Source organism: Anabrus simplex, chromosome 9, assembly GCF_040414725.1.
Source record: "Anabrus simplex isolate iqAnaSimp1 chromosome 9, ASM4041472v1, whole genome shotgun sequence".
NCBI classification, from domain to species: Eukaryota; Metazoa; Arthropoda; class Insecta; order Orthoptera; family Tettigoniidae; genus Anabrus; species Anabrus simplex.
Genome location: NC_090273.1, coordinates 68111350 through 68138118, shown reverse-complemented (window position 1 = coordinate 68138118; position 26769 = coordinate 68111350). Strand labels below are relative to the sequence as shown.

The window sequence follows — 26769 nt, the reverse complement described above, 5'->3', positions numbered from 1 at the left end:
TAGTCCTCTCCCATAACTATGCACTGCTGAGATCGGCGATACCTGTCCTGGAAACTTTGCAAGAAGGCTTCCTTTGGGGTGGTGTTCAAAAGTCTCGTCACGTTCTGTTGGATGTCAGGAATATCTTCAAATCTCTTTCTTTTCAAATCGAGTTTGAGTCGTGGGAATAGGAAGAAGTTTGGAGTATTGAGCTCTGGGAATGTTCAAGTTGCACCACCTCCTTTTTTTGCCATGAACTGTTTGACGATATTGGCTGTGTGTGGGCAGGCGTTGTCATGGACAAAAAAAAAAACATGAACCTTGTTGTGTGTACTGGGGTCGTACGCTGCGTAGACGTGTCATGAAACGGGTCAAAATTTCAATGTAGTGTGCAGCATTCAGGTAGAAATTCCTTGTGGATAATGCCTTGACCATCGGAAAAGGTGATGAGCATTGTTTTGATGCGTGACTTTTTGGCTCTGACCTTTTTCCGACGAGGGGATTCCGGAGAACGCCATTCCTTGCTTTGCCGTTTCGTTTCAGGGTCGTACCTGAGACACCAGGTTTCATTCTCGGTGACAATACAGTTCAAGAAATTTCGTGTCGCATCCGCCATTTCGACAAAATCATGTGAAGCCTCTATACGTGCCTGCTCCTGATCGTCAGTCAAGTGATGTGGCACAAAACGAGAACACGTTTTCCTCTTCCCTAGCACGGATTCACGGTTAATCTGCAGTTTATCCGCTATCATGCGCACAGTTAATCGCCGATCGTTCCTGATTATTGTCCTCACCTTCTCAATGTTTTCGTCACTGACGGCGGTCGCTGGTCTTCCGCTACGGACGTTGTCAGAAACACTTTCCCGACCTCCTCGAAAATAGGGTTGGGCAGACCGGAACATTCAGTTGTTCCGCAACATTAGGAGCTTGAGGCGGAGTGTTTCGGTAGAGTGCCGACACATGGGACACGGGACTGTAACTGCGTAGTAGTGAGAACTTCGAGAGGCAACATGACATGCTCCGCGTCAGCTGGAATGTGCCCGTACCGAACGTGCTGTGTCAAAGGCCGCACTAGATAGACTATTGTAGTTGGCCTTGGCTGTGTCTGACTGTCAATACCGGCTGTGTGCTGCCCTGTGCTGTAGGGTTGGGCACAAGGTGCCGGTGCACAGTTATGTTCCGCTGTTCCAGAACACCGAGTGTCAATTGTTCCGAAACATTCTCAAGCGAGCCGGAGACACTGACTCGCTGTCCCATCAGAAGCGCCACTATGCACTGCCCTTCGCCTACTAGCTGAACGGTGCAGCGGGCGCACGGGACGCGGGCCTGTAACATCGCAGTGTAAAGAGAACTTCGAGAGGCAACATTACATGCTCCGCGCCAGTGGGAACTGGGAGTGTGCCTGTACGGAACGTGCTGTGTGGTGTGTGCCTGGGTGTAGTTATGGCCATGGTCCAGCATAAAGCTGCAGGGAACGTGAACGAACAGTCGGAACACTGAAATTCGCGCCCAATAATCACGTTAAAGGCTGCTATTAGGTTAAGATTTTTCCGGTAAACCGGTCAATATAAAATACACATAACACGGTTACAATGGCAGTGCAGGTGTTTAAAAGTAACCAATTCAAGAATATTTTCACCAGTTGAATGTATTGGCCTGTATTGTGAGTAATTGAGTAATTAATATCTCGAAAATTTCCCTCAACACTTTCTCGGGGATTGACGTTAAACATTAATTTGGACTTTAAGGAAACTTTTAAGCCCAAGAAAAATATGGGTCGTCGCTTTGGAATTAAAAATATAACTGGATGAATACATTGTTGTACTTTCCTGCTGTTAGGCCGGGCGCACATTGAGAAGCAGTTGGCCGCAGAGCAGGGAAGAGCAGAACAGCACGAAGCTTACGAAATTGCGAAGTGGACGTGAGCGCACATTGCCACGCAGGGTCTCGTCGGTTTTCAGAAATAACATGTTTTCTTTAGACTCTGTGATACTGGGGCATCCAGTATAAAGAGACTCTTTTTTCGTTTTCTTCAAGCATTCGCGATTTTTCTCATTTTGTTAGTCATTTTCACAATTTCCCTTGTGCTGATGGCAACGCGGTTATTCAGCTTAAGACAATCGCAATAAAAACAAACACCTTCGCCAGTTTACAAGACTGAACAATATTTCTATGTTACCGATGTTCGGCGTTCATATGGACTAAGCAAAGAATTCAATTCATGATTATTTTTTATATTTTTTACGTCGCACCGACACAGATAGGTCTTATGGCAACGATGGAATAGGAAAGGGCTAGGAATGGGAAGGAAGCGACCGAGGCCTTAATTAAAGTACAGCCCCCCCAGCATTAGCCTGGTGTGAAAATGGGAAACCACGGAAAACTATCTTCACGGTTGCCGACAGTGGGGTTCGAACCCCCTATCTCCCGAATGCAAGCTCATAGCAAGGCGATCCTAACCGCACGACCAACTTGCATGGTAAATTCATTAATAGGATCACAGTGGGGGAGAGGGAAAAATATGTATTTACAAATGTACTGCTAGATTTTCATCTAGTTGTCACAAGACACAAGATACTAAAATCAATCAACATTGACAATCTGTTGTGAACGCGTTTGCATTTATATTTGACAAGACATGATAAATTATTTTCCGTATTTATCTCTTCACATAAATGTGATGATGGATGACGGCGACGGAGTCGGCGATGATGCTCTCCATAATCAGCATTAGATCTTTGTCTTAAATTCTATATGTTGCGAGAACTTGGGTCATGGATTGTTTCATAGATGTATGAGGATTACATTCTTTTGTTTGCTGTTTGTTTAACGTCGCACTAACATATCGAAGGTTTTCGGCGACGGAAGAAGGGTGGAAGATTGGGAAGGTAGCGGGCGTGGCCTTAATTAAGGTACAGCCCCAGCATTTGCCTAGTGTGAAAATAGGAAACCACGGAAAACCATCTTCAGGGCTGCCGACAGTGGGGTTCGAACCCGCTATCTCCCGAATGCAAACTCACAGATGCGCGACCCTAACCGCACGGCCACTTGCTCGGTGGATTACATTTTAGGCCTTTCTCTAAACTACCTTGTTACGCAGCGTGAATAAAATGATTTATAGCCTAGACTGTAGTGTCTTATTCCCCGAATTTACATACCGATTTTCATTAAATTCTGTTCAGCCATTTACTCACGAACATACATACATAGATACATACATACATATACGTACATACTGCATTGCAGTCCACATGATTCACATAGTACCTACAAAACATGGTGAGACTGAATGGCTGTGGTAATTTTCTCCTCCATTTCTTAACTAACTGCGTGACACGTGCGCAGGAAACTGTGTTTCGAAGACATCGCGTGGTAGGCGGAAGTACGTACAGAACCGGCCTGGCCTGCCCTGTCTGTCAACTTGCGATGGTGCAATGATTTGTGTGGATTACAAAAATCTGCTCTGCGCTGCACTGCTTTAGCTGCTTCGCCTGCGTCCCAATGTGCGCCCCGCCTTATGCTCTCTGCACTTCGAATTCCTTCCCTCTCAACTTCCATTTACTTTCTTCAATATCTCGAAAATTTCCCTCAACACTTTCTCGGGGATTGATGTTAAAAATTAATTTGGACTTTAAGGAAACTTTTATGTCCAAGAAAAATACGGGTCATCGCTTTAGAATTAAAGATATAACTGGATGAAAAAATGTTGACACTCCAACACAGGGCGGCACACAGCCGGTATCGATAGGCAGACACAGCCAAGGCCAACTAATCTATCTAGTGCGGCCTTGGCACAGCGCGTTCGGTTCAGGCACATCCAGCTGAAGCGGAGCATGTCCTGTTGCCTCTCGAAGTTCTCTCTAGGACGCAGTTACAGTCCTGTGTCCCGTGTCTCGGCACTCTATACCGAAACACTACGCCTCAAGTTCCTAATGTTGCGGAACAAGTGAATGTTCCGGTCTGCCCAACCCTACTGTGCTGGAGTGTAAACATTTTTTTCATCCAGTTATATCTTTAATTCCAAAGCGATGACCTATATTTTTCTTGGACTTAAAAGTTTCCTTAAAGTCCAAATTAATTTTTAACATCAAACCCCAAGAAAGTGTTGAGGAAAATTTTCGAGTTATTAAAGAAGGTAAATGGAAGTTGAGACGGAAGGAATTCGAAGTGCAAAGAGCATACAGCACGAAAGTAATTAAACCGTACGAAAGACGGTAATCTTTGCATAATGTCGCATCGGAGTCCTGTTCAGGACTTTTTTACTAGAAGAAAACCGGACAGAGTGAAATGCAATTATGTTTTTTTTTTTTTTTCTGCAAAGGTATCTTCAACCGGCACAAGACAAGACATTTCAAACTTAAACATCCCACAGTTTTTATTTTCGTGTTCTGCGTGTATATTGTGTTTAAGTTTTATTTTCATGTTCTGCTTGTATAGTTTTATTTTTAATCTGTGTATATAGCGTTTAATTTTTATCTTCGTGTTTTGCTTCTATTGGTTAATTATTATTTTCGTGTTCCACTTGTATACTGTGTGTACGTGAATAGAGTACTGACGAATGTTTCTTCAACTGTGCGAGTATACTTTTAATTGGTGAAAATAACATAGTGACATTTGTAAACACATGTACTGCCAGTGTAATTGTGACAGGTGTATTTCAGAATGAATGAAAACATTCTTATCCTAAAAAGAAAATTTAGACATGATTTTTTGGGTGCGTATTTCATTCACAGTTCCGACTGCTTTCTCAAGTGCCGTGAAGTTTTATCCTGGCCCTAATTACTCACAATACAGGCCGATACATTCAACTGGTGAAAATATGATTGAATTAGTTACTTTTAAACACCAGTAAGTTACTGCCATTGCAACCGTGTTATGTGTATTTCATATTGACCGGAAAAATTTTAACCTAAAAGCAGCCTTTAAACGTGATTATTGGGCGCGAATTTGTGTTCCAACTGTTCGTTCGCGTTCCGTGCAGCTTTATGCTGGTCTTGGCCATAACTACACACAGGCACACACCAACCACAAAGCACGTTCGGTACAGGCACATTCCCGCTGGCACGGAGCATGTAATGTTGCCTCTCGAACTTCTCTCTACTGTGCAGTCCCGCGCGCCCTCTGCACAGTCAGCTAGTAGGCGAAGGGCAGTGCATAGTGGCGCTTCTGACGGGACAGCGAGTTAGTATCTCCGTCTCGCTTGAGAATGTCTCGGAACAATTGACGCTCAGTGTTCCAGAATAGCGGAACATAACTGTGCACCGGCACAGTGTTCCGAAACAGGGACATAGTGCCCAACCCTACTCGAAAACGAGCGAACTACTCGTACACACACTTCAAGGACAGTGCTTGATCTTCATAAACATGTACCAGCATCGCATGCGTTTCTTTCGGTGTGTTGCCAAGCTTAAAACAAAACTGTACATTGATCTTTTGGTCGTTCATGTTCCTGTTCGCAGTTCAGAACCAACGCACTAAACACGCACTGTGCCAAACAGGTCTTACGCGGCACACACACGATGCCGAACTGAACAACGTTGGAAGCAGGTGGTCAAAACCTGCTGCTACGCAGGTGCAGCGTTGTGTGTCGCCAGTGTTGCCGGATCGACCTTTCTTACTTCATTCACCGAACTTTATTGTCAAAGGTTGTAATAGTGATTTGGTGAGAAGACTTAGATGTATGGTTTAAGTGCTCCAATGCGGGTATAAAATATGTAAATTAATAAGAAATGTGTTTAAATTACCATAAATATCCAGTTTCATCATTTAGTTATGTGGTTTATTTATCAGCCACAGACCATGAAAGTCCAAACCAGTTCCATAAATGGATTGTGGTCGATATTTTTACCTCAGTTCTTAAGGAACAAACAGTGCTTTACAAACTTTATGCATAACTCAAACATGTTCAGTATATTGGAGAGCAATAATGGACCTCTACATGATGTGGTCTGTCTATCTTTTTTAATTTAAAAGAAGTTTTGCTCTGTGAAGGGCTAAACCTCTACAACGGTGAAGCCCGCATCAAAATACGTTGGCTGGTTCTCGAGATCAGCCCGCACAGTTTTATCTACCGGTATGTAAATAAAATTGGAGTTTTGTCTATATACTGTACTCCAATATTTTGTATCATACTTCGGATTAGGCCTAGGTACACAAAAGTCGAACCGAACGAGTTGACCGTGCAGTTAGGGCGCGCAGCTGTGAGCTTGCATTCGGGAGTAGGGGGTTTGAGCCCCAATGTCGGCAGCCCTGAAGATGGTTTTCCATTTTCACGCCAGGCAAATGCTGGGGCTGGACCTTAATTAAGACCGCGGCTGCTTCCTTCCCACTCGTAGTTCTTTCCTATCCCATCGTCGCCATAAAACCTATCTGTGTCGGTGCGACGTAAAGCAGATTGAATATTTTAAAAAAGCCGAAAATGGGTTCAGTTCAATTTTTGTATGTCTGTCTATCTGTCTGGTTGGTTGTGTTTTGTGAACATTATGGGGAAGCTGCGTGATAGGATTTCTTGAAACTCGGTTTTTAAGTCTAGGAGTGGCTCAGACGGTTGAGGCGCTGGCCTTCTGACTCCAACTTGACAGGTTCTATCCGGGCTCAGTCTGGCGGTATTTGAAGGTGCTCAAATACGTCAGCCTCGTGTCGATAGATTTACTGGCACGTTAAAGAACTCCTGCGGGGCTAAATTCCGGCACCTCGGCGTCTCGAAAACCGTAAAAGTAAGTAATGGAACGTAAAAACAAAACACATTGCCAATTTTTATAGCTTTTTCATAAATTGTAAGTTATAAACGTTGTGTAAAATATTTCCGATCCTTCGTTTTGTGGCTTTTACCCGTACGAATAATAATAATAATAATAATAATAATAATAATAATAATAACAACAGAGTTATTCGTAGTCGTTACATTTCACAAACATCCCCGGAAGTGTGTGTTCCACCTAAAACCTGCACGTAACATAAGTTACAGAAACTATGATTTCCGACCATTTATGTCTCTTCCATTTCTACCGCGTTGCGTATTAAGAGATATTCACGAATTAGATTTTTTTTTTGTGCTGTCTCTTGGTCATGGAATGCCCCAATATCGCCGATCAATATAAACTAGACTCTCACTGTGAGAATTCCCCCTGTGGGTGAGGGCGGTAGAATAACACCTACGGTATCCCCTGCCTGTCGTAAGAGCCCCAGGGGCTCTGAAATTTGTAGCGTGGGTTGGCGACCACAAGGCCCTTAGCTAAGTCCTGGTATTGCTTCCACTTATTTGTGCTAGGCTCCTCCGACCTCCCTTGGTCAACTCTTGTGTTTTTTCGATCCCGACGGTATTAAAGCACTCGAGGCCTAGGGAGTCTTTCATTTTCACGCCCTTCGTGGCCCTTGTCTTCCTTTGGCCGATACCTTCATTTTTCGAAGTGTCGGATCCCTTCCATTTTACTCTCCGATTAGTGTTATATAGAGGATGGTTGCCCAGTTGTACTTCCTCTTAAAACAATAATCACCACCACCGCCATCCACTCACTATGAGAAACCTACAATGTACAGAAGTGGTTTGATTCCTAGTATCACACACTTGATACTAAAGCTGAAATTTTTCTTCTGCTAAATGAAACACCACAGTGGCAAGTTCACAAACAGGACATTAGCTCTTCATTTCTTAATCAGTAGTGGCCTCAATCATTAAGTCCATGGAGATTATTGTTAAAATGATTGCCTGAGATTCTGGGTTCAATACAGCCAAGGTTGGTGTGTTTTCGATGAAAGTGGAAATCTATAGCATTTTATATCCAATTTGCACATGATTTTAGTAACATACTAGCTGTAGTACCCGGCGTTGCCCGGATAGTTTCTGAATATTTACCTTTAAGATTTGCATTACCAGTTAGTTATGTGTGATGTTAATTTTTATAGAATTCCTTTTTGACTTGCAGATTGATATGTTATGATCTATTATGTAGTTTTAAAATTATTTAGATGTGTTTGATTTCAAGTTTTAGATTATTTAGTTTTCGAGTAAAACTTCGTCCTTATGGAAGCTCGAATCGACTGGGAAGTATCTGATCCTGTCAAAAATTAATAAGTGATAACTATATGTATTTAGCCGTCGCACTATGGATACGATGTACAGGATTTCAACTGTCAATGAGACTGTCCCCCTCCCGCCCTCCACCACTAAGAGATATAAAATCTGGATTGTCACCATTCATCTCAGTGACCCAGAAAACTGTAGATTTTTCGATTATTTGTATATCTCACTCCCCCTCACCCACGCCCCAAAGGGGGCTGAACATGAATTTTAAAAAATTCGGAGTGTCACTAATTATTTCAGCTACCACGAAAACTATGGATTCGATAATATTCTAGATTATTTTTATACCACCCCGCTCGCCCCCTGCCCATAAGGGTGCTAGGGGTGTCTTACCCTCACGCGGTTTGTCTCCTGATACTAATTGATAAGTGTACCAAGTGGGGCTTTTCAAGTGATTCATCACTTTGTGATTGCGGAGAGCAGCAGACGATCCAACATCTATGTCAGTGTGTTTTATGTCCTTCAATGTGCACTATGAAAGACTTGATTGCAGCCTCCCCCAACGCTATTGACGTCGCCCAATACTGGGCAAGCATCATCTAGCTCTTGAATATTGTTGCTCTATCTGTGATTGTATAATAGACTTGTATATTTGTGTAGTAGAAATGTAGATGTTGCTTTTTGTTAAATATTTATAAGTTGATACTTCTGACACGAATAAAGAAAGAAAGAACTCAGCGACCCCGAAAACTATGAATTCGACACTATTCTCGATTATTATTGTAACCCCCCCCCCCCCCCTGACCCTCTCCCTTAAGGGCGCTAGGGACGGCTTACCCCCCCCCCCCACAGTGCTCGTCTCCCGATAGTAAGTAATACGTGTACCAAGTTTGGTTGAAATTGATCCAGTGGTTTAGGAGATGTGTCATTTACACACACACTTCCATTTCTATATATAGTAAGATTTGTATACTCGTACTTCACCTCCTTTCCATCCCCGCCCAAAGGAGTCCTATGAGTGCCTTACACAACAGTATATTTTTTCCAGATATTAAGTCTTATTTGTACCAATTTTGGTTGGCAGCTATGCCCAAACGTACATACATAATCTCACTGCTCTAGAATCCGGGAGCTGACGTTGCCATGGTTACGGCAGTTCATTTCTTTATCCGATTCCTAGAGCAGGGGTAGTGTGGTGCCAATATCTCCGTAACGGTTGGTTTTAGGGCCTTAAAACATTGTTTTCGGGCCCGTAGAGCTTACCGAGTTTTGTTCTCTGCGTCAAGAGGATTAAATTGAGCTTTGTCTCGTCCTTATACGACAAATTCTATATTTTGCCTATAATAATATAAGAGAAAAACGGTTTTCCTATAAAACCCCCGTCTTTTCAAAGATTTTAAAATGATATGCATATCGAAACCTTCCCCGGGGTGAGTATACTCTAAATATGAAGTTTGGTTGGGATCTATCCAGCCGTTTCGACGTGATGGTGGAACAAACAGACACGAACAACTTTATAAGCTTAAGTACAGTGAGTGTAAGAAGTATGCGAACTTTTAACGATTTGTACAAAAGGCAATATATCTTCCGTCGCATATCCGTAAGTTTAGTCACTGTGTGATATAAATATTCCTTTGAGTGTGCAGGTGGATTTTTACGGATAACTAAGCAAGAATATTATCCTGGCCGCGCAACAAGAAATACAAATTCATATATATGTACAATTATACAGGCAAAATAAGTATTCGATTAGGAGAGTAATATTGTATTCAAGCTTCTCGACACTTCACTCCCTTCAGTATGAATTTAGTCAACGCGGCAATGTTATACCTGTCTGATGTTCAAGTTGCTACGCTTTTAGCGTATTTTAGAGAACACTCCTCCAAAATGTGGTCGGAAGGCGAAGGAAACAATTTTGGAAGAAGAAAAAAAGGTAATGGTTAGATTTTACAACCAATGCAAATCATTGCGAGATATTTTTAGGAGAGAACATAGACCTGTAACAACAATCCAACAGGTTCGGTAAACGAAACACTACAAAATCTTGCCACGAACTGGACGGCCATGAAAATTAAGTTACTGTGATGACAGCTAGATCAGTGCACCCATTATCGCAGGGGATCTGAAACCAGATTTAATTATCAATATATGTCACAGCACCTTTCGCAATTTCTTTAGAAAGAGTGACTTCAAGGGAAGAGTTACCCGACGAAAGTATTACGTCATTGAGATCGACAGGAAGAATAGGTTGTAGTTCGCTAAATCGTACGTAAACTCCTTCATGGACTTGTGGAATATGGTTATTTTTATTGATGAGAGCAAATGGAATGTTTTTGCTTCTGATGCGAGATGCAAGGTGTGAAGAAAGAAGAACACAGAACTGTAGGAGAACCTCTCTCCCGCAGTAAAACACGGTGGAGGCTCCGTAATGGTAAGGGGTGTATGAGTACCGCAGGTGTGGGAGCCTGAAATTTTATTGAAGGAAACGTGGACCACATTAATGACCGAGCTCCATAGCTGCAGTCGCGTAAGTGCGGCCAGTATCCAGTATTGGGGAGATAAGCCCCCTGTGGGTGGGGGCAGTAGAAATAAATCCTCTGTAACACCCGCCTGCTGTAAGAGGCGACTAAAAGGGGCCGCAAGGGATCTGAACTAGGGAGCGTGGGTTGGCGACTATGTGGCCATCAGCTGAGTCCTGGCATTGCTTCTACTTGTGCCAGGCTCCTCACTTTCATCTATCCTATCCGACCTCCCTTGGTCAGCTCGTGTTCTTTTCCGACCCCGACGGTATAAAAGCACTCGAGGCCTAGGGAGTCTTTCATTGTCACGCCCTTCGTGGCCCTTGCCTTTCTTTGGCCGATACCTTCATTCTTCAAGGCTTCGGATCCCTTCCATTTTTTCTCTCTAATAAGTGTTATATAGAGGATGGTTGCCTAATTGTACTTCCTCTTTAAACAATAATCACCACCACCATTCGTGAGATAGTGGGTTCGAACCCCACTGCCGGCAACAGTGAAGATGGTTTTGCGTGATTTTCCATTTTCATACCAGGCAAATGCTGGGGCTGTGCTTAATTAAGGCCACGGCCGCTTCCTTCCCACTCCTAGCCCTTTCGTGTCCCATCGTCGCCGTAAGACCTATCTCTGTCGGTGCGACGTAATGCAACTTGTAAAAGAGACACAGGCACACATCTTGAAATTTAAAAAATGTGGGTCCTCTACAACACAACCAAGTAGCTCCAAGCTCCCCTGCAGTCTCCAGATGTTGTGAGATGGACAGCAGGCAATGGTATGTTGATAAACGGGGTTAAAAGTCAGGTTGTGAGTTTCACAAATAGGAAAAGTCCTCTCAGTTTTAATTACTGCGTTGATGGGGTGAAAGTTCCTTTTGGGGATCATTGTAAGTATCTAGGTGTTAATATAAGGAAAGATCTTCATTGGGGTAATCACATAAATGGGATTGTAAATAAAGGGTACAGATCTCTGCACATGGTTATGAGGGTGTTTAGGGGTTGTAGTGAGGATGTAAAGGAGAGGGCATATAAGACCCCAACTAGAGTATGGTTCCAGTGTATGGGACCCTCACCAGGATTACCTGATTCAAGAACTGGAAAAAATCCAAAGAAAAGCAGCTCGATTTGTTCTGGGTGATTTCCGACAAAAAAGTAGCGTTTCAAAAATGTTGCAAAGTTTGGTTTGAGCTGCTCGACTAAGTGGTATTGTTCCGAGCTGTCAGCGGAGAGATGGCGTGGAATGACATTAGTAGACGAATAAGTTTGAGTGGCGTTTATAAAAGTAGGAAAGAGCACAATATGAAGATAAAGTTGGAATTCAAGAGGACAAACTGGGGCAAATATTCATTTATAGGAAGGGGAGTTAGGGATTGGAATAACTTACCAAGGGAGACGTTCAGTAAATTTCCAGTTTCTTTGAAATCATTTAGGAAAAGGCTAGGAAAACAACAGATAGGGAATCTGCCACCTGGGCGACTGCCCTAAATGCAGATCAGTATTGATTGATTGATTGATTGATTGATTGATTGATTGATTGATTGATTGATTGATTGATGTAAATCCTATTGAACCTCTGTGGTGTACCTAGAGAAAAGAATTCGTACTCGACACATCTCTCCCAAAACAGATCTGAAACGAGCACTCGCAAAAGAATAGAACAACATTCCTGCAGGTACAGAGTCTAATTTCGTGAATTCTTTGGTAAGACGATGCCAGGCTATATCCAATTCAACTAGGTGCTGAACGTGTGACATCATTGCCATGTGAATTTAAGAGACTGACATTTCCTTTGAACTGCTGCTGTTCGAATGCATATTCAGAGTTTTCTTTAACTTTTCGTTCGTGCAGGGACGTGCTGCATAAGGAATGGCCTTACTAGCATCGCTCATATCTCATTTACTTTGACATTGTCGAAGCCAAGGCACATTGAAAGTAACTAATTAGTTGTAGCCCATACCAGAAGACAGAATGCACTGCAAACACTTGGCTCTCCACAAAAGACAGTGTTCGTTCTTTATATAATAGAACTGCGTTAGTTTATTGAGAAATCAGCGTACTGGACAAATATACTTTAAAGAAATATTTTATCACGAAATACCATAACCCGGGGTAAGGTATACAAATCTTGACGCCGATTCTTCCATATCAAGAACCTGCACAGGTTTTATTTTATTTTATTCCTGGATGTGTTCCGTATCTAACAATCAGCTAAGTCTCCCTGTACATCTCCTACCCTTACGGCCGAGTTAGGATTGCCAGATTTCATATATGAAGAATGGGAACATGTGTATCGACACTGGACTCGTGGAACCGCAATGAATCTGATCAAAAATTGCATTACCACGAAAGAACATAGCACGGGGTAAGGTATACAAAGTATTGCGTACTTTTTTAAAAATGTATACCTCCCGGCATATCCCTCTAATCCGGGTACGTTTTGCTGTCAATAATAATGTTTGTGCCCCTCCCCCCACTTCTACCGCGCAAAATGCCCGTTGTGTTTCATTCAAGGAATTTGTCTTCCAGCACGTTTTCACAACAAAAATATGCTGCCAAAAAGAGTGCTGCAATTCGTGTTATGGATACAAAAACTACAGAGCCTGCAAACTAATAGCCAACATTAGTCTTCATAGTCAACAATAGATGGTAGGTGTTCTAATATAGATTCTTCCAGTGCCACCGAGATCACTAACTCTATTTCAAGTTTATACTAGCTTCCAGAAGAAATTATAACTCATGGAAGCAGACTGTTTCGTACGCCTATAGAAGAATAGAGGCACGACACGAATCAGAAACCCTCTTATTGAAACTAATGATTTCACGGTCCGTATTAATAGACATGATAATGCATAATAAAGTTGCATTATTATGTCTAGAAACAGTCTTTCGGTTGTCAGCGGAATGAAGAGAGAGAGAGAGAAAATCCACAAGGGACAGCTGTCCTAGAACGAGGAGTACCGTACAGTAACAGCATCAAATTGATGTTAGTGCACTTAATGCCATTCCAGTTTTCACACTATTTATCTTAGGATAAAATGAGCTTACATATTTTTTAAATTTTGAAATTCCCCTATCCCCGACCAGGAAAACTTAAATTTTCTTTACTGTACTGTATAAATGATCATTAACCATTGACAGTGAATTGAGTGAAACATCTAAACAAATATATTTTAGAAACTGAACAGTAATACCAAAACGAACGAAGAAATTAACAAAAAAATTTGTGACAGATCTTCGCGCACCGAGGAGCAATCCAATCACCTCCCAGCAACTGGCGGGAATGTGATACTGTTCTTCAAAATATTTAAAACAGGGTTCATAGTGTCTCTTAATTTCAGAATCAACTTCTTTGGCTTGTGAACTGTTATTCTCAAACCCTATCGTTGGATCAATAACAGCGCCGATGTTTCTCTTCTTGTCAATCGCGACAATATCTGCGCGTTTACAGGATCCATCGCTAGAGATAGTGTTTTCCATGGTTTCCCATTTTCACACCAGGCAATTGCTGGGGCTGTACCTTAAGGCCACGGCCTCTTTCTTCCCATTCCTAGGCCTATCCTATCCCATCGTCACCATAAAACCTGTGTCGGTAATATATAAAAAGATACAGTGCACTTCTTCAAAGGCTCTTCGCTGACATCTTTCCTACGCGACCTCCATTGATTCTCTTCCTACCCCGACAGCCTTAGATTTGTATGGCCTCGAAGTCTCATTATCACGCCTTTCGCCGGACTTCATTCATTTTCTCTTCTGAAGTGTCAAGAGGGGGTGTTCATCTACTTCCCCTTAAAACAATAATCGTCACCACCCGCTGAATATCTGAACGATGTAATTCACAGGCATTAAAATCTAGTCACAAAATGTGACGAAGCCCGTTATCCTCGAGTAATGTTTGACCAGGTGTACGTCTGAAAGTGGCTTTTTCCTAGAATGTCCGACTCCTTGGCTAAATGGTTTGCATCGAGGCCTTCGGTTCAGAGGTTCCTGGGTTCTATTCCCGGCCGGCTCGGAAATTTTAATCGCGTATGGTTAATTATTCTGGCTCGGGGACCGGGTGTTTGTGTTTTTTCCGTTTGTCCCTATACTCTTCTCTTTATACACACAACATACCAGAATACTAACCACCATAGAAACATGGAATAGTGAATGCATTTTTCCGCATAGGGTTGGCGCCAAGAAAGGTGATGTATAACTGTATTCTTGTATACTTGAATTTGTCCCCGTGAGGAACGTGACGATACACACATTTGTCCCCGCGAGGTACTGAGAGTAGACATGATCTCTTCCCCTACGAAACTTGTATTCATCAAGTCGTGAAACGTAGCCAAATCGACATGTGCGTCACAGAAGGATGAGGAAGTTGCCAAGAATGCTAATGTGTTTCAGTTATAAGGAACAACGGAGGAAGTTCAAAAGTGACAGATGTACGATCACTTCGGCTGACTAATATTTCTTCCTCGTACTCCGAAAAGTCTTCACCTGCCAGCTGTGTGATTCATTTGGATTACAGATCGAATTCCACCACTGCTGATCACACTATAAAGGAGCCCAATTACGAGATGCCTGTGCCGGTAGGACTTTTAGCCTTTGGGGGGGGACAGATGGTGGTAAATAGTATCAAACTTTCTGTTTTGGTTTTTTACTCTTTAGTTTGAAAAGCACGCCTTCCTGGACACACACATATATAGCATGTGAGCTATTGTATCAAGAATTACGGAATTTTTCATCCTGTAGAGAGAGAGAGTTTGTGTGTATTTTTTTTCCCACCCCTTATCCACTTTCTTTACGGGTCGGTTATGAAGTGAGATGAATGACGCGATATATCATCGTATGAAGGGAGACGCTGAAACCCGGTACCGGAATATAGCCTACTCCTGTTAATAGCACTAAGGGATCTGCTCAAGGCTTAACGTTCCCATTCGACGGACGAATCACCATCAACAGCGCCATGTGCCCTCATCCCGTATGATTACTGCGGAGAGGTTTGGAAGTGAATCCAGACTTTTGACACGCAATCTAGTGATGGTGAAATTTGTTCGACCAACTGAACTCGAACCGGCTAACCACGCCTTAACTATCATTGCTACCAGGTGGGTAAATTTTGCACACTACTCTGACACTAAAATTATAATTCTGAATGCAAGTTCTAATATGTGCTATTTCTAAAACATTATACAATATGCCTGTATTGTTAAAAAAATTATTGAATTTTAATTAATCAGTGATGTAGTAAAATATTTATCAAATACAGAAATTCTTGAATCGCATATAGCTACTGAAACGGAAGTTTGTGAAGAGATCCACTGCCTTGCCATTAATGGAAACAGTCGCCGTATGGGGTGTGATTAATTGGTTCAAAGCCGAGCCAGAAAATATTGACCCAACCGTTAAATTTTAAGTTTCAAAAACACAGCGCTTGGAGTTTGGCGAGGGGAAGAAAGCTATTTATGAGACCACAAAACTGCATTTTGTGAATAAATATAACTTGCTTAGAATCAGAGTGACTGATCTTCGGTTCACAGGTTGCCATCCCAAAAATATCCGTGAATTGGCGAGGACGCTACTAACTGACATGTAAATTGCAAGATGGCATTGTAATCAGCGTTATGAAGAACCGAGTAGTTGTATTGGGAAGTCATGTGTATGCTTTTCGAACAAGCAGCAGCAGAATGTCTTATAATAGGTTAAAAATCTAAAATATTGTTATCCTGTGACTCAATGGCAAACCCACATTAGACCAGATTATTACATAAATAAAAATATATGTTTTGTGTGTGGTAAAAATGTCGAGGCTGTGGTATCAGTGCTTCATTAGGAGTGGATGTATGTAATGGCATGTTTCAGCGGGATCTTGAAACATTACACAGTTTAAAAAAAGGTGCTTACTAAATCCAGTGAACTGTAATTCATTGGATTTGATTTCCCTTCGTAAAATTTGTGCTGTCCGCCTCTGTGGTGTAGTGGTTAGCGTGATTAGCTGCCACCCCTGGAGGCCCGGGTTCGATTCCCGGCTCTGCCACGAAATTTGAAAAGTGGTACGAGGGCTGGAACGGGGTCCACTCAGCCTCGGGAGGTCAACTGAGTAGAGGTGGGTTCGATTCCCACCTCAGCCATCCTGGAAGTGGTTTTCCGTGGTTTCCCACTTCTCCTCCAGGCGAATGCCGGGATGGTACCTAACTTAAGGCCACGGCCGTTTCCTTCCCTCTTCCTTGTCTATCCAATCTTCCCATCCCTCCACAAGGCCCCTGTTCAGCATAGCAGGTGAGGCCGCCTGGGCGAGGTACTGGTCATACTCCCCAGTTGTATCCCCCGACCAAGAGTCTGAAGCTCCAGGACACTGCCCTTGAGGCGGTAGAGGTGGGATCCCTCGCTGTGTCCGAGGGAAAAGCCGAACCTGGAGGGTAAACAGATGATGATGATGATGATGATGATGATGATGAAAATTTGTGCTGCTGTGATATTGTGGCAGATACAGTGATAAAGACCCGGAAGTTGAGGAAATTTTTTTTTTCTCCAGTGACCGAAGACGAGGCCCTACATAATATATGTCCATTCTGGGTCATTGTAGGCCAGAGAATGTTGGGTGTTATTTGTTTTTGTTTTGTTTTTTGCCTTTTCGGCGTTTTTGGCTTATTGGTCCTTTTTAGGTCTTGACTTTTTTTTTTTTTTTTTTTTTTTTTTTTTTTTTTTTTTTTTTTTTTTTTTGCAATTTCATCCTCTTTCGACTACATTTTCACTGCCCATTCTCAGTTCGAATCATCATTAGTGTATCCATCACCTCTCGAACATCTATTCTCTAGTAATTAAATGTATTTAAACCATATCTGAAAAGAGAAAAAAGAAATGAAATTATATTAAATGGGGAAAAATGAAACTAGAGCTTGATAAAAACCACGGGTATCAAAATTTGTGCAGGATAAGTGAAATATTGAAGGAAGAAAATTTAGATGTGTTTTTGAAGACGAAGATCTCACTTGATTCAAGTATAAACCCTTAACAACCATTGATATCGAGAGATGTTTCTCCATGTTTTGCAGCGTGCTGTTTTTAAAAATATTGAATTCCTTTTTAAAAGTTATGTTAACTAAAAACATGTACACTCTGAAAGAAGTATTATTTCACTCGTACATTTTTGAACTTTATGTTGCATACCAGCAGAATTTTGCATTTTTGCCGCTCTTTAGGCCCTTTTTTATACTTAAGGTCTTTTTAGCCGTAGTTATGATAGTTTCAGCATCATATCTCTGTGCGGCCATGATAGTTTGGCCTACTAAAACGACTGCTGCCCACCCAGCCAGGTGGTCTACAGATATTGTAGTGTCACGTGGTCAAAAAGTTGATATCCTCAGCCGTATTCCTTGCTTCTCCGGCAGGACCCTTAGATTAATGGTTCTCTGCCACTTTCTCGTTGCCGGCGCTGGTAGCCGAGTAGATAGCGAGCTAGCATATTTTCGATGTGGGATGAGATATTCTTATCCTCCTCCGTGGTTCGGATTCTGCATAAAAGTAGTAGTCCAGTGACAATGATCGCAATGTCGCCAGTCTTGAAAAACAAGTTACTTGTTTAAACTGACAAAGGAAGTGTCAAACACTTCATACCGAAACTGTGTTGACATAACCGATGTGCTTCTGACCGAAATCGAAGCTGGAATCCTACGTGACCAGAGGCAACGCGGCGCAGCTGGACATTCCTGCCTCACTGGCGAGTTGTGCGGACCTTCACTCACCTTCACTCGCCGCTCCACTTCTGACCTGCCCCTGTTCAATCCAACCCGTCGTGACTAGTATCACTTTCATGTTGCTATATGCATAATCCAGGCGTTTATTTCAGGGCCTTGCAGTGGAAACAGGCAGCTGATTTTTAGCATTTAGTCTTCTTGTAGCACGTCGCTTATGTCACCGAAGTTTCAACGTAGGTTCCGGCACCGAGCGATTTGGCCGTGCGGTTAGGGGCGTGCAGTTGGGAACTTGCATTCGGGAGATAGTGGGTTCGAACCCTACTGTCCGTAGCCGTGAAGATGACTTTCCGTGGTTTCCCATTTTCACACCAGGCAAATGCTGGGGCTCTAACTTAAGGCACGGCCGCTTCCTTCCCACTCCTAGTTCTTTCCCGTCTCATCGTCGCCATAAGACCTATCTCTGTCGGTGCGACGTAAAGCCAGTTGTAAAAAAAGAAAAGGTCCGGTATGAAGGATGCGACTCTTCCTTTGCAAGTTAATCCTTGCACGAACCTCTGTAATTTTCTACTGTAATTGAGGAATGTGTTTTCAAAAGGTGCTATTTCCACCGAAAAGAACATTCAGTACTTCGTCCACATTCATTATAGTAGTTGAATACTATCGAATGCCATGAGCAATCCAGACCAGAAAGGTGCAGTTCATTGAAAGTTGTACCATTTGTGATCATGGGTACGTTCCTTGTACCTTTTATTACACATTTCTTGCGTTTTCCCACCATTTTCTTATGGCGGAAATAGCGCCTTTTGAACACACACTCCTCAATTATGGATTTGTTCATCATTCGAGATTATCCCCTTTTTTTAACGCTCTGTGAATGAAAATCCAAGAGTAGTAGACTACATTATTTAGTCCTGAACTCTTGGCCGAATTCTAGGACCAAGTATTACAGCTAGACACGTTTTATCAGCCTTTTCTCACACATATTAATGAGCTGTCTGTATCTAATTCTTGGCAGATGCAATTTTTTAATACATGTCTCTTTGCACTGGCCAGGGTGAAAAGGTAGCTTCCACCGAAGTCCCAGTCTCTTATGGCTGTCACAGTATGGAAACTGCTGAGCGTGGGTGGCGCTGAGTGATGACATTCAGTGCACGACTAGTGTGTGTGGATGGTAAGCAAGGTGGTATTCATAGGACCAGTCATGCTGCAGTGTCATTTTCTGCCTAAATGAGGAAAGCAGTGGTGAATTACCTCGCTCCCTATCTTGCCTAGTGCACTAATTATGGCGCCACCACTGGTTCTTGCGCTTTCCTAACAACTGCATAACATTTCGTAGTGCTATTTGAAGATCCAAGCAGTCTCCGAGCTGATGACTTGACGGACGTCTTATTGAAGCTGACGAGCGAAGTTGCACTTGCTCCTGCCTTGGAAATTGACTTATCTGCGTCTCACGAGAAGTCGCGGCAGCTTGTTGGTAGGGCACATGTAACAGATACTACACTAAGCTACAAACATTAGTCGTGATAAACAGTGCGAGCTCTCTGAAAGAGATGCGTGTTTATTATTAAACTTTTCGTTATACAGTACTTACAATAAATGTGTAACTAAAGCACAATTATACTGCCAGTTTGAAACTTCACAGCAGCACTTTAGTTCACAAGAATCGCCGCGGGCGGAACCGATGTTTGTAAGGAAATGTCGTATGGCTTTTAGTGCCGAGATATCACAGGACGGGTTCGGCTCGCCAGGTGGAGGTCTTTCTGTTTGACTCCCGTAGGCGACCTGCGCATCGTGATGAGGATGAAATTATAATGAAGACAGCACATATACCCAGCCCCCGGTCATTGGAATTAACGAATTAAGGTTAAAATCCCCGACCCAACCGGGAATCGAACCCGGGACCCTCTGAACTGAAGGCCAGTGCGCTGACCGTTCAGCCAACGAGTCGGACATGTTTATTGTCAGGCCTTGAGACTTGAGATAGGCGCATGCGCAGCAGCCATGCTTACCCTCCGCTCCCCTTACCACGCATGCACGTGACTTCTCGTCAGACGACTGTAGTAGCTAACAGCTTCGCTTTTCAGATCGCAGCCTCTTACCTCTCGTATTCAATAGTGGGAGAGATATTTTCAAAACTGGGTCTCAAACAGCGTTGCAAATTGACACCAGCATTATTTTTCATTATTTATTTACCTTCCTGTAAGGCTTTGAGAAAGGAGTCTCTTCATATCTCGAGTATTAAGACATGCCAGGTCGGATTTTCGCGATATCCTTTTTACTCGCATTAACACCTGTAAAAATGCGCCATGATGAGGATGAAATGGTGATGAAGACGACACACACCCAGCCCCCGTGCCAGCGAAATTAACCAATGATGGTTAAAATTCCCGACCCTTCCGGGAATCGAACCCGGGGCCCCCATGACCAAAGGCCAGCACGCTAACCATTTAGCTGTGGAGCCGGACACCTATCCCATTGATGTATGTTTATTTGAGATTGAAAGAAAGATGGCTGCTAACAGTGAAAATAGTTGTTCCTGTGCATTTGAATTCATTATGATCACGTCTGCCTCCGTAGCGTATAGGATAGCGCTGTTAACTTTCGTCCCGAGTTCGCGGTACTGCCGGGGATTCAAGAATAGCAGAAGGTTTGTGTATGTGGTTAAAATATGCAGCTCACCTCCGTGTTCCTGAAAAGAACTGCGCTGCCTCAGGAGGTGGACACGAGTTTACTTTTTACCATCGTCGTCCTCCAGCCAAGTATCAGACCATGTGGTCCGTTACGGTCTTGGCCAGAAATGAAAGTACTCAAAGTGGGAACTCCAGATGGCCAAGCGTATAGAAAATAAAAATTAAAATAATAATGTTGACGCGGCTCTCGCACCGTATAAGCCACTTACGTTAGTGCGCACGCTGAGCAGTAGTTGGCGTAGCGGTAAGAGCTTGGACTAGTAATGCGATGGTCATGGGTTCGACTCCCCGTGTGGAGAATATTTTCTTTCAGTTATTCATATTATTTGTATGCAAAAGGCATATAGGACTTCATTTTTGTAATGAGCGCACAATTGTAGAAAATTTGGAGTTGCGAACTTGCCCGACGTGTTCAAACAAAAATTCTTCCTTTTTCTCCTTTATTGGCTATCTCCTTCCTTGGGGAATGTGCCATAAATGTGAATAGTCGTTTCGCTGTAAGATTCGTTTTCACCCGACAAGTGAAGGTTGCTCCTGGCGGCTGTACACAAACAGTAGATTTTTTTTTTTTTTTTTTTTGCTTTACGTCGCTCCGACAGAGATAGGTCTTATGGCGACGATGAGATAAGAAATGCCTAGGAGTTGGAAGGAAGCGACCGTGGCCTTAATTAAGGTACATCCCCAGCATTTGCCTCGTGTGAAAATGGGAAACCACGGAAAACCATCTTCAGGGCTGCCGACAGTGGGATTCGAACCCACTATCTCCCGGATGCAAGCTCACAGCCGCGCGCCTCTATCCGCACGTCCAACTCGCCCGGTAAAAATAGATTCTTGGCGCAGGTAGAAAAAAAGTTTGGCAATTAAATCCCAATTTTTTTTACCTTTTCTATGCCTTTTGCGTATAAATAAATAAATAAATAAATAAATAAATAAATAAATAAAATGAATTATTCACCTCTTTGCTTAATTGGAATTGGAAAATGAATAATATAAAAGTTGACAGAAAAAAACAAGCCTCCACACGGGAAGTAAAACCCACGACCATCGTCTTACCAGTCCGAGCTCTTACCGCTACGCCAACAACTGCTGGGCGTGCGGGGTAACGTAAGTGGCTTATACGGTGCGAGAGCCGCGTCAACATTTTTATTTTTATTTTCTATGCGCTTGGCCAACTGGAGTTCCCACTTCGGATACTTTCATTTCTAGCCAAGCCCTGCATGTTCTATGAATTTGAGCGAAATCGGTGGTGACGAGTAGGGAATGCCCCCTTGTCAGTCATCTTTTCATCAGACGTCCAGTGGCCACATATTGTGTAGGGCTCGTTTCGATATCCTCCTCCTGCCCATTCTTCCAGTTTTGTCTATGAGTGCCTCTGTACTGAAGTTCAAGTTCGATTCTTAAAGCATTTTTTAAATATTCAAGTAAATTAATATGAGTGAAAATAATAAATTAATTTAGTTACACGTTTGTTAAACTTTTCTTTGGATTTAAAGTACCAACTTCATATTGGCACATCGCTGGCATATGATTCAGCCACACCACATCCTAGTGTTTATGCCTTTGCTGACGAGACCTAATGTTTACGGTGCACTATGTCTTCTGGTGAGGGTTAAAGCAATTTTTTACTCAGTCATATTCTTGGTTTTGACAATATGAAAGTGATTGAAGTATAAGCGATGCTAGTAAGGCCATTCCTTGTGCAGCCAGTTTCAGTGGGCTTGACAGACTGATTTGTAATTAAAACTTTTGAACCGGTGAGAAAAACAACGGGAAACCACCTCGCTCCTCATTTCCCTAGTATTCCTGTTCAGTGATGCCTAGGTCATCTGTGAAAAGCTAATGGTGGAGCTGTTGTGGATCCAACCAGCCTTCGGGCTGAGGACTGAACGAACGAACAAACGAACAAACAAACAATCAACATCCTAATGTTTATACGGTTGGTTACTGTACTATTGTGGATGTTGAAATCCTCTTATTTTTTCTACACTATTCTCAAATATGTTTCTGAGGTATGAAGGGCATAGTAATGGGAGAGCGTAGGAAGGCAGCGCCAGCCCGGCGTACTGGCCGTCGGCTCATAGAGCCAGGTCGGGGATTTTAACCACAAGCCTGGTTAATTCTTGTGGCTGGGTGTTTGTGGTGGTTTTAAATATATACGTTCAGCACTTCATATTACAAACCACCTCAGAAACATGCAGTGGTGAGGACATCCCTACACATGGGGTTGGCGTCAGGAAAGTCATCTGGCCGTAAAACTGGTGTAAATCTATATCTCGTGCCGACCGCAGGTAATTGGAAGGGGGGGGGGGGGGCAAGAAGGAGGAGTTGCCGGCTGGAAAATTTTAGTAACCACTACTCGAGCCAAAATTATAGTAATGCAACCTTACATGGATTACGATGCACCTTCACGTGCATTACGTACATATCGCGATATTCGAAGTTAGCAGCAGTTAAGGAAGTGGGCATATCCACTCCACCGATTTCTTTTACAATCAACCGACCGAACGAGTTGGGCGTGCGGTGAGGGGCGCGCAGCTGTGAGTTTGCATTCGGGAGATAGTGGGTTCGAACCCCACTGTCGGCAGCCCTGAAGATGATTTTCCGTGGTTTCCCATGTTCACACGAGGCAAATGCTGGAGCTGAATGTTAAGGCCATGGCCGCTTCTTTCCAACTCCTAGCCCTTTCCTGTCGTAGCGTTGCCATAAGATGTATGTGTCGGTGCGACGTAAAGCGGATTGTAAAAAGAAAAATACCGCTGGTTACCTTAATGAAACTAAAACAATTTGTGTGAGGGTGGACCGTGTTGGTTGAAGAAGAGTTCACGAAATCTGTGCGCCTACATTAAACGAGCAATGCGGTGACGTTAAGCAAGAGGCGTGACCGAATAATGTGGCGTAAATCTGAGTTAAGCTGCCTTGCCGTGGGCGCAGTGCGTGTGAGTCAGTTCAGTGCCGCACCTGCTCAGTGTTCGACCGTGCAACCAGATCGCAGCACGCACGGCGCCTCAGCGCTACTGACTGCTGCCCGTCTCTCCTCACTTCAGTGTGTGCGCAGTTCCGTAGCTGTCGGTTGGGTCTGCTCGGCGCTGTGTTGTGCTGATACTTCGCCAGTGACAGCTCGTGGATAGTCTTGTCTTCCGTGTTCCATGTGTCATAATTATTTTACATAACCGCCATTGTGTTTCATGTTCGTGTGTACAGGTGTGGTGTTCAGGTATGTAGTGTTGTGTAGTGTCCGAGGGCACGTGTGTTGACAATGCTGGCGGGCAAACCGCCTCCAGTGCCGCCCCGCCCCTCCAAGGCCGTGGTAGCCGCCGCTTTGGCTCGGACCCGCCTCGCCCCTGTGCCCATGACAAGGACGGTCTTACCAACCCCCGGCAACTTTACAATAGACGAGCAACAGCAGCGTAATGACATTATTTCGACAAGTGATGAGGACTGGTGTAATGGCAGAGCGAGGAAGGAAGAGGGAAATTTAAGTGATAAGATAATAAACCGCGAGATATTAGTATCAGTCCAAGAAGACGGGTCACATAATTTCCTCCACAATGGCATGTTTTCTCATGTAGAACAACATACTTCTGTGAAAAGAACAACTGCAGAAATTTCGTTCAGCCATGATGTACGCCAGCAGAAGATCCGGTACGGCCCTCTGCTACCAACCGGTCAGCATAGGCACCATGCGCGAGAAGTTTTACCCCCACAAGTTCCACCCGGCTTGTCTCGAGGTGTCAAGCAACCATCGACGCAGGGAGAGACGGAAATACGAGTTGTTGCGAAGGAAAAGACTCCTCCACCGGTAGCAGTAAAACCTGCCGAAATTGTGCATCTTGGAAAAGACAGTGTTACACCACCATTGTTACCTAGACGTGCGGAGGGCATGGTGCTAGACAGGGATAGGTTATCCCCTTTGGTTACCAGGCATGCCGAAGGAGTTGTGTTCGATAAAAGTAAGTCTTCCCCTATAGTCATCAGGCGGGCTGATTCTAAGGTACTGAAGGATAAACCGCCTCCTCTTACTGCCAGACCACCTCCGGTGGCTTCAAGGCATTCTGAAGACATAGTAATGAGAAAGGCCAGTTCTCATGTTGCTGTTCGGACTCTTAAACCTAGTGAACTTGGTAAGGAAAATGAATCTCCTTTGGGTACTAAACACTTCGAGACTGTATCATCAGGTGAAGCTAAAACTCCACCTGTCGTAGCAAGGAGTGGGACTCCCGCAGTACCTTTGGGGTCGGATTACCAAGGAACTAGCAGTCTGCCATCGGGAAGGACACCACCTGTAACTCAGAAACTTACTGACTCTGTGATGGTGAGCAAACCTGAAACTCAGTCTCATGCACTTGTACGTACAGACTCCGTAACGTCAAGACATGACGGTGACAAGTCATCCCCTAATTCAATGCAAGACGGTTCCGCATCGCCAGTTGAAAGTAAAAATGAGGATCGGCCTCATGCATTAGTCCGTACTGGTTCCGGAGCGTCCAGACAGAGTGACAGATTACCCCCTAACTCAATGCAGGAAGGTTTCGTAGCGCCCATTGCCAGTAAAAACAATACTCAGGCTCGTGCAGTGGTGCTTGCCGGTTCCGTAGTGTCCAGGCATACTGAAGAGCCACCCCATAACACAGAGCAGGAAGGTTTCGAAGCGCCTATTGCTGCTAAAAATGAGATAACAGCTCACGCAGTTGAGCGTTCTGATTCTGTAGTGTCCAGGCATAGTGAGAAATATCTGAATAGGCAAGATCATATTGTACCGCCACCAACAGCTTTCATTAACGGTGAAACTGTGTCCAGTGAACAGAAGGCTGTGCCGCGAGAGGACGCAGCAGAACAAGTTGGGACCCCATCCTTGACTAGTGATGGTAGCGGGGCGGACAGGGGGCTACTCAAGGGGACGGAGAGACCACTTATACCGCACCCAGTCAAAAAACATGATAAAGGAAACAGCTCGTCGAATGACTCCCTGTCACTGGGCTCTGATCGGGCATCCCCTAAAGAGGCACCCCTTATCGAAGACTTAGTGGTGGAGTTACGGGAAAGTTCGCGACAACGTAACGCCCGTATACATCATTCGGACTGGTATAAAGAGGATGCTGATGGACAACAAGTTCGTTTCTCCAGCTGTCATATTACCCTGCAAGACCTCTCCCAGGCAGATCCACTATCACCAATATCTCACGTCAACTGTTCACATGAGTACGTTTTCTCTTTTTATTTATTTGCATGTATTGTGGTATATTTTCTTACTGTTCATACTTAGGTGTTACTGTTATATTTTTTCTAATATGCATTTTTGTTTTCCGGAGATCAAGAGGGAAATGCCCTCGCGTTTGTTGAATTTAACAAACAATAATGACAATGTTGTTGGTTTTACGCCCCACTAACTGATGTTATGGTTTGCGTAGATGTCAAGTTACCGTAATTTTGCCCCGCGGAAGTTCTTTTACTTGCCTATAAATCTATCTACGTACTGGGCTTCAATCGAGCCCGTCAGTCTTGTGTCAGCTATTCACATGAGTGCGCTTCATTTTTGTTTGTTTGCTTGTATTGTATATTTTCTTGCTGCTCTTCACCCTAAGAGATTACTCGTATATTTCTATAATAACAAGTAAAAGATTTATCTATCTATAGAAGAAGCGTCTTCGCAACTGTTTGAAGTTCCACTACTACTACTACTACTACTACTACTACTACTACTACTACTACTACTACTACTACTTCTTCTTCTTCCAGTTTTAATAATCCAAAGACCGCGTAAAGTAATCCTAAACATTCATCTTTTCTTGCTTTCCAATAGCTCTTTACCGTTTCCTCTTTTCTTCCGTCCATATGTTATTTCCTTTCCTCTTCTCCTTTTCTTGAACACTCTTCATTTTGTGTGAAC

The 26769-nt window shown here is 43.4% G+C and overlaps 1 protein-coding gene across 4 annotated transcripts in view; it reads left to right on the top strand.

Moving 5' to 3' along the window:
* The window catches only part of LOC136881125 (anaphase-promoting complex subunit 11), a 293130-nt gene that overhangs the window by 81596 nt on the left and 184765 nt on the right, over nucleotides 1–26769 (top strand). The window contains exon 1 of one of the 4 annotated variants that reach the window (XM_067153773.2): nucleotides 23809–26081. The exons of the other annotated variants lie outside the window; for them this stretch is intronic. Within the exon in view, the coding sequence (XP_067009874.2) occupies nucleotides 24139–26081 (1943 nt within the window). The 5' untranslated portion in view covers nucleotides 23809–24138. Of the gene's footprint in view, nucleotides 1–23808; nucleotides 26082–26769 lie in introns of those variants that run through there. 4 annotated transcript variants of the gene reach the window in all.